The sequence below is a fragment of the Cucumis melo genome, chromosome 9 (assembly GCF_025177605.1).
Source record: "Cucumis melo cultivar AY chromosome 9, USDA_Cmelo_AY_1.0, whole genome shotgun sequence".
Classification (NCBI taxonomy): domain Eukaryota; kingdom Viridiplantae; phylum Streptophyta; class Magnoliopsida; order Cucurbitales; family Cucurbitaceae; genus Cucumis; species Cucumis melo.
This window is the reverse complement of record NC_066865.1, coordinates 17,844,544-17,858,145: the sequence shown is the minus strand read 5'-3', so window position 1 is coordinate 17,858,145 and position 13,602 is coordinate 17,844,544. Positions and strand designations below refer to the sequence as shown.

General features: G+C 32.2%; 1 protein-coding gene across 1 annotated transcript; it reads left to right on the top strand.

The window, feature by feature from the left end:
- The first annotated feature begins 4,350 nt into the window (after positions 1–4,350).
- Positions 4,351–6,206, top strand: LOC103503407 (protein JINGUBANG). The gene has a single exon (XM_008467600.3). It carries the CDS (start codon positions 4,541–4,543, stop codon positions 5,816–5,818), a length of 1,278 nt encoding a protein of 425 aa, XP_008465822.1. The 5' UTR covers positions 4,351–4,540; the 3' UTR covers positions 5,819–6,206.
- The last annotated feature ends 7,396 nt before the right edge of the window (positions 6,207–13,602 follow it).

The window sequence follows — 13,602 nt, the reverse complement described above, 5'->3', positions numbered from 1 at the left end:
TTTTTCTTACATGCATGAAATTAGATTTTATTTTCGAAATAAGCGTCTCAATGTTCTTAGATGCACTTCATCCAGTCACATTAGTAAGAAAAAATTGAGTATGAAATTAATTGTCATTATTTTCTAATACCGTTTCATTCGTAGCATAGGCGTCAATTTGATTGATTGGAACGCAATAAGAATTAGAACATCATATTCAAATTGGTTTTCTGCTTTTAAGAAGTTAAAAAATAGGTCCGCTTTTACATGTTTTAAAAATTACATTGAAACCATTATGAGACGTACTTAATGTTAAATTTCACAACAATGTAAAATGTGTTAAACTCATAATCCAAAGTTGCATTAAAAATTTTTGCATTGATTACCAATCTTTTATACAACTATTTTTCCAAATCTCACCCGTAAATTTGTCACTAGAATAAGGTAATTTAGTATAACTTTTCATCTAATGTTGAAAATAACTTGTAAGAAAAAAAATAAACTATTTTCAAGAAGGTTTTTACAAGTCTCAATTTCGATAATCACTAGAAATAAATATTTTGCAATTTATATGTTGGAAAGAACAAATTGTTTTTTTTTAAACATCATCAAACATAATTTGTTTTGAACTACTTGTAAGAAGGGTTTTTACAAGTTTTAATTTCAATAATGACTAGAAAATGTTTTTTTAAAACATCATCAAACATAAGTTGGCATCGTTTTCACATAATTTGTTTACAAATACTTGTTCGTACCTTCCATGTACTAAGTATATGTGCAATAGACAATTTATTCTTTAATATGGATATCTTCACAATGTATATGGCTATTGTAATAACAAAGTTAGTAAATATTTTTTAGGAAATTTTAGGTACTTTGAAATAGATCACCAAACTCTTTTGGAGTTCTAACTGCTTTCACACTGGCCTAACGTCAGATGCTCTTAACGTTGGAGGCATTAATGAACGACATTAAGCGTCTCCCACAGACACTATATGATACAAGGCATAGAATTAGATAGCTTGCGTACTTTCGCATGATACATAAGTTCGATCTTGTGTGTCGCCAAAGCACGTGCATGGACAGACGAACATTCGCAATTCTATATCATTTACTTAAGATTGTAGGTGGTCTTTCGTCGATAGAGATTGTCGATGTTGAGGAAATAGTTATGATGTTCTTGCACGTCCTTGCCCATGACGTGCAGAATCGCGTAATTCAACAGGAATTTGTACGATCAGGTAAGACAGTATATTGACCTTTTAACCTCGTCTTGTTGGCTATGCTACGACTCCACGACGAGTTGATAAATAAACTTGTACCGGTAACAAACAACTGCACTGATCAACGTTGGAAGTGCTTCGAGGTTGGAATAGTAGAAGTGGTTTGTATATCACGTATATATCAGTACGTACCACTAATGTAAGCGCGTTTGTTTAAACCTGCAGAATTACCTTGGGGCGTTGGACAGGATGTACATAAAGGTTAATGTGCTCGTAGCAGATCTCCCTATGTTCAGAATGCGTAAGAGGAAAATTACCACAGATGTACTCGATGTTTGCAACACAAAAGGGAATTTCGTATACGTCCTTGTCGGTTGGGAAGGATCCGCAGTAGACTCGCTGATTCTCAAGATGCCCTTGCACGACAAAACGGACTCTAAGTGCCAAAGGGTATTTACAATTTTTCATCAAACCTCACCATTCTGTACTTATATATTGAAAGCGCATAAAGCATTGGTTTTCGTAATAGGATATTATTATCTGTGCGATGCGAGTTATCCAAATGCTGAGGGATTTCTCGTTTTATACAAAGGACAATGGTACAACTTGCAAGAGTGGCGTGGTGCTGAAAATGCCACAATCACTGTAAAGGAGTACTTCAACATGAAGCACTCTTCGGCAAGGAATGTGATTGAGTGCGCCTTCGATGTTCTGAACGGTCGTTAAGCAATACTTCATGGAAAGTGGTACTATCCTATCTAAGCGTAGTGTCGTACCATCATAGCATGTTGCTTGCTATACAATTTGATAAATAGAGAAATGAAAAATTGCAACGACATTGATGACGTGGACGAGGGGGACTTCGCGAACGCCACGACCACCGCACCATAAGATATTCAGTATATTGAGCCCATAAACGAGTGGTCTCAGTGGTGCGACGAATTAGTTGAAGCAATGTTCACTGAATGACAATTGCGTAACGCTTAGCTAAAACTATTTTAAATTAGAACCCATTGGTTGTATGCTAATGTAAATGACCTATACTCTGTATTTTTTCATATATAATGTATGCGTGCATAGTTTACATAAATTATATGTCATACTATTGCTTCCCAGTCGTTTCTGTCTCGTAAATGTGGAAATGTGAAATCACTAACATGTTCTTTGTATTTTTTTTTATCATTTTTCATTCTCAGTATGGCAACCTCTTCCCGTGCCCCCAAGCATGTATGGACTAAGGAGGAGAAGGACACTCTTGTAGAGTGTTTAGTAGAGTTGGTGTCTACCGGGGGATGAAAATCTGACAATGGTAAGTTTCGGCCAGATTACTTGGCCCAACTGGTACACATGATGGCCGAAAAATTGCCTGGATGTGTCGTGTCCGTGCAACCACTGTAATTGACTGCAGAATAAAGATATTTAAGCGGACATTTCAGGTCATCGTAGAAATACGGGGGCCAACGTGCAATGGGTTCGACTAAAACGATGACGCAAAATGCATAATTATGGAGAAGGAAGTCTTCGATAATTAGATTAGGGTAAGAAAAATAATCTAAACGTCATACTACTTGCACAGTGTACATTTACTCCACAATTTTCTTATCAGTAGTTTTAAGTGGTTCAGTTTTCTATGCAGTCGCATCCTGCAGCAAAGGGTCTATTTAATAAACCCTTTCCCTATTATGACGAGCTTGCATATGTGTTCGGATGTGATAGGATGATGGATGGCTTCATTAAGACATTCGACGACGTCGGGTCTAACAAGCCTGTCGAGTACAAGAGGTTTGACATGCTGGATGGGAACGAGGAGTTTCCATCCATGTATAGCCAGGGGATTGACATGTCCCAGGAGGATGTACGCGCATCACGACCTTCTCACACGTCAAAGGGTAGGATCAGATCGAGCGGATCGAAGAGGAAAAGGGAAAGCCAGCAGAAGGGCGAGATTGAAGTCATACATATGGCCATCGAGTGTACCAACGACCAACTCAGGGCGATTGTCGAGTGGCCTGCACGCGCCCTTGCCAATGACACCCATGTGCGCCAGGAATTATTACGCCTATTGCATGTGATGCCGGAACTAACCAGTTTGGATAGGGCGTTGTGCCAAAGGCACCTGTTGTCTCGTATAGACGACATGCGAGGTTTCATACAGATGATTGATGATGAGAGGCAGAACTTTTGCAGAGTCCTCCTAGGAGACATCTCTAGATAGTTTATGTTCTTCATTCGCTAGCTTGCTTGTTTTTTTCTTACTTCACTTGGACTATGTTGTTGACTGTTCTTTGTTTTGTATTTTAGGAAACTTTTTTTTTATGCACAATACTTGGATCCCTTGTAAGATTTGTAACTTGTTTATGCATACGTTTTCTTTTTGCCCCTTCTACATCTCTTCAGTTCAGTTTAAAATGTTTCTTTCAAATTAAAGCAAATAGTAACAGTTCGAGCAATATGGCGTTCAAGTGCTACGTAATAAGTAATTTAGTTAATGAATATAAATATGGATGCATGCGTTAGACCACGTAATTAAATATGTTAAAAACAAATGTATGACACTATCGTTAATTACAAATATGCAATAACTAATTTGTATTTGTAAAAAATAACTTAGAATAAAATTAGTACAATTTGTTAACAAATGATTTTGAAATTGGTTAACTGTGTTTACTAATTTAATAACATTAGACATACAAAAAAAAATTGCAATAAGAAGGGTTTGACGGTTTCGTAATAAAAAATATGCAATAATAATTTTTTCCGTATATGTACGATGTGAATTTTAAAAAATTAATAAAGAAAAAAAAAATTCATAACCTAACCCACGTAACCTTTCTCCCAAATACATCTTATTCGTAACACTATCATAACCCTTTCTCCAAACATCTTTTATCATAAAATTATATTTCTAAACCCTTCTCCGAAAAAAGGATTATGATAAAACTAACTATTCCATAATCCAACCATTCCTCCGAAAGCACCTAAGTATTTATAAAATAATATTGAAGAAAGAGAAGAAATAAAATAATAAAAAAGTTGAAATAAAAACTCCATTCCCCAAACCCAAACGCTGTCAAATAATTAAACATTTTTAATAACAATAAAGCCCATAGAAAATAAAAAGAAAAAGGTTAAAAAAGTCTCCCACCGATCATTCTCTCTCTATGAACAACCAAAGTATCCGTTACACCCACCCATTCAATTCACTTTTTCCCCAACTTTAATTCAATAATCGTACAAATCAAACCTATCCCAATTCTTCAATTCCTCCCAACGGATTCAAAGATTCCCTTCTTTTTCTTCACTCCCCCGCTCCCTCCTTCTCCCTCTCTCTCTCTTCCATGGATCCTCCTGTAACAGAAGCAGCCACGCCATTGTTGCACTCTACAAGCTCTGAAAGCAGCAGTGACGCTGACGACCATACTCCCCCGTCCTCCTACCGATTCAATTTCAAAGACGTCAAATTCCCATGTGATTTTCTCAACAAATCCCTATCTGGGTATTCTTCATATCGCCCACTGGCTGTTCTCCCCGGCCACATTGGCTCTGTTTCTTGTTTGGCTCTATGTGGTGAGTTCATTTTAAGCGCATCGCAAGGGAAAGACATAATCGTATGGCAGCAACCTGATTTAAGGGTTTTCACTAGATTCGGCCATGGTGAAGGATCGGTTAAGGCGGTGGTCGCCGTCGGGAACAGAGTCTTCACAGCTCATCAGGACGGGAAAATCAGAGTCTGGAAGGTTTCACGCCGGTCGGAGAACAATTTCCGTCTCGTGAATACTCTACCAACAGCGAAAGACTATTTGGGTAAGTTTATGAAACAAAGCAATTATGTTCAAACAAGAAGGCACCATAAAATCCTCTGGATTGAACATGCTGATACAATTTCTTGTTTAGCTGTTCATAATGGTCTGATTTATTCTGGCTCTTGGGACAAAACCTTAAAAGTTTGGAGGGTTTCTGATTTGAAATGTTTAGAATCCATTAAAGCTCATGATGATGCCATTAATGGGGTTGTAGCTTGTAATGGGATTGTATATTCAGCTTCTGCAGATGGGAAAATCAAAGCATGGGGAAGAAGAAAAAAACAAGAAGAACAAGTAGAAGAAGAAATGCATAGTTTGTTAGGGATTTTAGAGGGCCATAAGGATGTATCAATAAATTCTGTGGTAGTTTCAAATGATGGGAAATGGGTATTTGGGGGAATTTCAGATGGGTTTTTAATGGGATGGGAAAAGATTGGAGAAACAATGAGTTGGAAGGTTGTTTGCGAGAAAAAAGCTCATAAAATGGCTGTTTTATGTGTATGTTTGATGGGGGAGTTTTTGTGTAGTGGATCAGCTGATAAGAGCATTGGGATTTGGAGAAGAGAAGCATTTGGGAGATTGTGTAAAATTGGGGTGATAAATGGACATGAAGGACCAATCAAATGCTTACAAGCAGCTCCAAATGGTGTGGGTGAGGGATTCTTGCTGTATAGTGGTAGCCTTGATAAAAGCCTGAGAGTTTGGTGGGTTTCTAAAGCTTCTCCTTCTTCATCTTCATCTTCTTATTCTTCAGCCATGGGAGTTGGTGCTTTTGTTGCAGAGGATTCAAAGAAGTCTATCATTTCCTTCTGAGTCAAGTACTTGAAGTTGAAGCATTGGTTGGTTCTTTTATTCAAGCCTTCATTGCTTCATTTTCATTTTTCATTTTTTTTCTCAATAGATGTGAAGAAGAAAAGGCAAGATTAGGGTAAAGCATAATTGGGTTTTTTGGGTTTTCTTTTATTTAATTCATTTTTGGGTCAAAGGAACATAATTTTTCGAGTCATTTGTAACAAAATTTCCCCCAAAGGGTAGTGTGGTTTAGATGAAGATACGAGTGTGGCAAATAGTGAAAATGTGTGAAGTCTTTGTAATGTAAACCAATTTATTTGAGTGTATATTCTTTTTTACATTATTTTGTTATAAGTTGTAATAGTTGAGAAAAGGGATTTCAATAAATGGATGAAGCAGTCTGTTCTTGGTGTTCTAAATATTATATTTGTATGTATAGTTTTGTTTTCTTTTGACTTAGAATTTTATTTTTAATTATCTAAATTGTTAAATGTTAATGATTAGATTAGATAAAGTGATAAAAGAAGGAACATGTCAGGCTTCCTTGAAGAGGGGACATAGTTACCCCACCAAATATAGGGTTTCAAAGTTCTTTACCAACTAAAAAACAAAAATATATATAACTAATAACTTCTTTTTCCCTCTCTTCTAAGAAATCCTTCCTCCACCCTACTTTTTACTACTCAACCCTCATTTAATTTAAATAATAATTCAATAAAAGTGTGGATGAAATACTAATTTCATAATTTGGTTACTAAACTTCAGGTTTTGCTCTTAAATTTTATATCTAATTGCTCTTAAAGATTTTTAAAAAAATGTGACAATTTCATGTCTAATTGGTAAGGAAATTGTCATGAATAACAACAAAAAAAAAAAAAAAAAATCATTTTTATATATACTAAAAGAAACTTAAATGGGTAATAATATTTAAAAGAAACTTAAATAGGTAATAATATAACATTTTGAATGTATAGTATTTAAGAGGATCAATTAATTGAAACTAATTTTAAAACTTAGGATAATAGTATATATTTTGAAATCTATAAACTAAATGAAACCATATTTAAAATTCATATACCAAAAAATGTATTTTTTTTTTCAGTTTCTCATTGTAACATATTGATAGAATGTATCATATATTTTTTGCTCAATTAATTATGATATATAGAGAAACTATCCAATTATATATCCGTAAATTTTGAGGTCTATATCAATTAAAATTATAAAATTAACAGTTATATCAATGTAAACCTTGAACATTTATAAGTGTTATCAATTTACATTGTCCTTCAAATTTTGTTAAAAACATATCATGAGACATTTATAATTGTTTTAATTAAACTTTTGAATTGTTCTAATTAAATCACGGTAAGCCATTTATTAAGATTTACTTTTGAAAATGATCCATGTATCAATTCATATACGAAATTGTGTGTAAATTTCTTTAACTTTTTTTGGATTAATAAGATAGACGATTAGAATTGATGCATGAACGATTTTTAATTGTAATTTTAACTATCGGTTCATATTAGTTTACTTATAAAATTCTAAAGGTTTAGTTGATAAAATTAATTTAGTTCAAATTTTATTAGATAAATAAAATAGGCGTAGTTTTTTTCTCTAGTTTAAAGTAATTAATTTTTTCGTGTTACTTCTTGTGTTTATTTAGTATTATTGTTTTATTTTAATTTCTCTATTACTTCTATACTTATTATCAAAATAAAAATGAGAGATTTTTTCCAACAAATTTCAACTGATACAACCTAAATTTTTTTTTCAATAAAAATTAATTTATCTGGCAAATTGACTTATTCCTATATAGATCAAGTGTAGGAATTCCATGCAACACATAGTTGCTTTAAGAAGAAAAAAAATCATATGGACTTATTATAATAGCATGCATGAATGAAGGTTTGCTCAAAATTATACAAATCAAATTAAAACATTTTGATGAAACTATAGGGATAAGGTTGAAATTATGCTCATACATAGTAGCTCAATTATTGAAATTAAGTCAAACCAATGGATACCAAATTGATAATTTAATCATTTTCCTAAGTATTCTTAAATTTATCAATAATTTGATGGAGGAATATAATTAATTTTGGTAGGTAATAAAGAGAATACAAAAGTTGCATGTTAATTAGAGCAATCAATATATGTATGTTTCTAGGAATCTTTCCTAACATGTGACATTATGCATCTTATAATTAAATATCTTTCAATTTTTTATTGTATTTGGTTCAGGTTTCTACTAATCAAATGCATTTTAAAGAATTCCATAGAAGCTTTTTTTTTTCCCTTTTTGGAAAAAGAATTCATAGATACCCATTTGACTTTCGTTGTAAAAGTGTACAAATTTTATGACTACTTTGATTTTATAATATTACATCTAGTGAACAAATTTTATGATAACTCGAAATGTTTTAGGAATTCTTGAAAATTTCGAAGATGGTTGTGAAGATGAGTTTGATAAACCCCTTGGAATTATGAAAAGTAAATGGTCATCCTAAGAATTAAAATAATTTTAGAGTTAATTATCTTAATTTTGTTTAATTAGATTTAATTTATTGAGCATTATTTTGATTTCATTTACTGAGAATTGGGAATTAAAATTAATTAAATATTTGTTGAATGAATATTTAATTAATTGGAAGTTTTGCCATGTAGTGTTTGTTGAGATTTTGATTAAATGGTAGCTTAAGAGGATTAAGTAAAGTCGTAGATTTTGAATGTTGTTAAAGTTAAATTAAATTAAATAATTATGAATGTTATTTAATTAAATTTTAGAGTGGAAAGTTAGTTGGAGATTTGATAATTATATGTATATGTGGAAATATATATATTATTATTATGTGAAATGAAAAGTATTTGTTGAAATATATTATTTAAATAAAAGATTATTGTATTTTGGAGAAAAGATATTTATTAAGGGAGAAAAAGTAAAATAATTATATTTTTAATTATTTGTAAAAGGATAATTATTTTGGAGAAAAATAAATAATAATTAAGGGAAACTTACATAAATGTAACAAAACTGTAAACTATTTATAGCCCGTGTAACAAAGCCCATAAGGTTAGCCGTTTTTTAAATATTCCAAATTTGCCCTTCCATCTTGTTATTCTTCCTCGCGATTCGTCTTCTTATGTCATTTCGTCTTTACCTATGATTTCATCTTTCTTCTTTTCTCTTTTTCTTTTCTGCGATTTCTTTCCATCGTCTTTCTTATTTTTCAATTCTTTATTTATGTCATTTAATCTTTTCATCGTTTTTCTTATTTTCCTCTTTGTTTTTTTCGCTTCGATTTCTTTCCATCATATTTCTACTTTTCTGCGATTTCTTTTCATCGTTTTTTTTACGTGTTTACATTTTGTAACCAAATTAAACGAATGTGTACAACAAAATAGTAAAATCTAAAAGATCGAGAATCTTGGAAAAAAATCATTTAGATTAGAGAAGCCAAATGTAAATGATTGTTTAAAAAAAAAAATAAAAGATTGTGTATAAAGAATCTTAAAAAAGTCATTTAGATTGGAGTAGCCAAATGTAAACGATCGTTTAAAAAAGTAAACGATCGTGTAAAAAAAATAAAAGATTGTGTATAAAAAATCTTGAAAAAAAAATCATTTGAATTGGAGTAACAAATGTAAACGCTCATGTAAAAAAAAGTAAACGATCGTGTACCAAAAGAATTAAAAAATCGTGTACCAAATTAAAAAAAAAAAAAATTAGATTTGGGAATCGTGTAACAAAATTAAACGATAGAATTGAAAAGATAAATTGTAACCATATCTAAACGATCGCGTATAAATTGTAGCCATATCTAAATGATCGCGTATAAATTATAACCATATTTAAACGATCGTCTTGTAGCCATATCTAGACGATCACGTATAAATTATAATCATATCTAAACGATCGCATATATATTGAACCATATCTTGACGATCGTGTATATATTGAATCATATCTAAACGATCGCCTTGTAGCCATATCTAAACGATCGCGTATATATTGAATCATATCTAAACGATCGAATATATATTGAACCATATCTAGACGATCGCGTATATATTGAATCACATCTAAACGATCGCCTTGTAGCCATATCTAAACGATCGCGTATATATTGAACCAAATCTAAATGATCGCGTATATATTGAATCATATCTAAACGATCGTGTATAAATCGCAAATATATTACGCACGCGTTATTAACGGCGTGGTTGACGGGGCATTTTTGGTATTTTATATCGTGGGCCTTTGGGCCTTTTCCATTTTTGGAATTGTTCTATAGAATGTAAATATTTTGCGTTTTTTTATATTTTTGAAAAGACCCCTACTAATTAATTATTGTGGAAGATAATTAATTATTTTGGAGAAAAATAAATAATAATTAATTATTGTGGAAGATAATTAATTATTTTAGAGAAAGATAAATAAAAATTAATTATTGTTGAAGATAATTAATTATTTTAGAGAAAGATAAATAACAATTAATTATTGTTGAAGATAATTAATTATTCTGCAGAAAGATAAATATTGATTTTGGAGAAAAATTGTTATGATTGGGTAAATAAGGAAAGAGAAAAAATTGGATTTATTTTAAAAGAAAAATTAATAATTATAAATTGAAATATAATTATTGGGAAAGAGAAATGTAACATCCCAAATCTTTAGGGAGTTTTTATTAATTATGTTAAATTATTTGGGTGTTATATTAAGGATGTAACAACCCAACTTCTTATACTAAGCCGAAGTCATTATTAATTAAAAGATAAATAAAATTTCTTAAATTAACAATTGAAAATAAAACAAAACTTCAAATACTCCTTAAAAAAATGTATCTAAAGATAAAATTAAATAAAATCCTAACTCGAGCACTATCTAGTTTTGAAGAAAATAAATAAATAAAATAAAGTAAAATAAAAAAGAAAGTGCATCTGATCAAACGACATAAGGCGGAAGCAAAAAAAAAAAATGATCCATATGACTCGCCACAGTCACTTCTTGTCATCTGCCAGCTTCCCTATACCCTTACCTCTACATCTGCCTGTAAAATTAAACAAGAAAGAGTGAGTATAAAAATATACTCAGTAAGAGATCCACTACTAGTCCCGCTAGGTGCTTGTTAACTTCCTATTAAAGTCCTAAAAAATGGTATTCCTAAACTAGTACGTTCCCGAATACGTGCTAATCAGTGATCGCGTAGGAACATATCTGATCTTCGATGAACCCAAAGGAATACCTAGGACAAACTGGTCTTTAGTGTACCCGAAGGAAACACTAAGACAATCGGGTTGTGAGTGACCCCATCGAATCACTCATAATCATGTCTATGTCATACTGGATTGGTGATCCCGTTGGACTACACAGTCATAAAAGGTGGTGATCCCGAGAGACACCCATGCAGATACGATTCTAATAGCTAAAGCTAACAACACAACCTAATCATAGCATGTAACATAACATATATCAACATAACATGGCATAAGTATCGATCATATCATTTCTAATCAAACATTGTCATCAAGGACATAACACAGTCGTCATCATCAATATACTACCAGTAATAAACATATTAACAGCCATCGTCATCAATCACCCATATAATGACAGTCATTATCAATAGCATCAAGTTATGCATTTTGGCTATCATTAATGCATAACCATAAACACATGGGTCTCTTAAATTCAGTTCGAGGTCTAGTAGTAGTAGAATCTCTTACCTAAAGATTAGTTAAAACCGAAGGTAATCCTAACAGCAAGATCAAGCTTCCCAAGGGAAAATTCTAAACAATAAGGGTAAATAACTAAGTTTAATAATTTAACTCACAGTTGATTAATGATCCAAAAATCTAGTTGATTTAACTTACCCAAAATCGAGGCCGAATTCGGTTTACACTTAGTTGGACAAATTCCCAGCTCAGTGTCCAGTTAAATCTAACCAATTTAGTCCAACATTCAAAATTTCATTCATTAGAGTCCAAAAATCATTATTTGTTGGGAACCAAAACCCAACTCAAACTTACTAAAAATAGGTAAAAGCCGAAAAATAAGCTTGGTGGCTCAATATGGCTTGGCTAGGGAAAAAGCTGACTAAGTGGCTCGGTTGAAGGAAAACAGGAGACTCAGCTCGACAGGAAAAACGACTCGACACGAGGAAATGGGCGGCTCGGGTGAGAATCGGCTCGGTGGCTGAAGAAACGACTCGCACGCACACACGGCTGGGAGAAGGCTCGACACTACTCGGCTGGAGGTATGGCTCCGACGATGCTGCTGCTCAACGGACGACGACGCTGAGCGGACAGAGTGGTTGAGATGGGAATGATGCGGCGGATGACGACGCGCGCCTAGGGCGGACGCGGATAATCGGCTGCAAATAATGACTAATAGAGGAGGCGTAATGGAACGCGGCGCATGGGCAGCTTGAGACGGACAGAGGCAGAGACGACAGGAGAAGACGTGACAGCCTTCATGGCTCGACTGTCATTCGACGATGGTTGACGGCGTGTGAGACGAAACGCGGATGGCGACGGCTTGACGAAACGGCTTGAATACTTCAGACAACAACTTGGCTTGCGACGGAAACCTCGACGGTCGACGGTTGTTGGAGAAGGTGTTGACGTCGGGGGCAGCTTGCTAGGGTTTTTTTGTGTTGTTGGAGTTGCTTGAGGAAGAAGATGGTGAAAAGCTACCATGCATCTCAATACCCTAATTAAAGAAAATTAATAGTAATATAATATAATTATTATTTTCTTTTCTTTTTTCCTTTAATTTAATACCCCAAAATCTCTTACTCTCTCTTCATAAAATCTCACCAAATCTTCTTTTTAAACTCAAATTTCCCTCTCACTCTAATTCAATCACTTTATTTTCTCAAAATATAATAACCCTAAATAATTACATTATCTTTAAATTTCAATTAATTATACAATCAATGTACAATTAATCAAATTTCCACAAATACAACAATTGGATATTTGTTTTTTCCGCAATATCTAATAAGTTTCAACTTCTACCAATCAAATATTTCAATAATTAAATAACACCCAAAAATTTAAAAATTAAACTTAAGATAATTACAAATAAATTACCTTAAATTTGGGGCGTTACAAAGGATTAGAGCTAAAATTTAATGGTTGGGTTAAGATAATTCATGTTGGAAGTTACGAGTAATTTATTGGAAAAGATTTGATTGATTAAAATAATTGAAGATTTAAGTTAATTTGAGATCTTGAGGGAAAAGTTGGTTTTGGTGGGATTGGATTTAATTGAGTATATATATATATATATGGATATATATATTTAATTAATAATTTGGATTTTTGTGGAATATGATATCAATTATTTGGTTTTGTATAAATAATTAATATGAAAAAGTGAAGTTAATTATATGACGGAATATAATTATAATTATTTGGAAAAGAAGATAATCCATGAGGAGAGACATGATTGATTTGATTAGACGAGAAAAGATATATTTATTTAGAAAAGAGAATGATGGTTTAAATAAATATATATGTTTATTATAGATTTTGGTGAGAGAAAAATAATAATAAGAAGTATTATTATTATTATTATTATTATTATTATTAATGGTTATAAATACCTAAGATTTTGTGCATTTAAGGAATTTATTGAGAAAAAATAATAGAAATAAATATATATGTATTTTTTTTTGTTTTATATATATCCTAAAAGGAAAAGGAAATAATAATAATAAATATTATTGTTATTATTTGGGTTTATAAATAACAATAGAATGCTTAAGTTAAAAAAAAAATCATCTTCTTCACTAAGG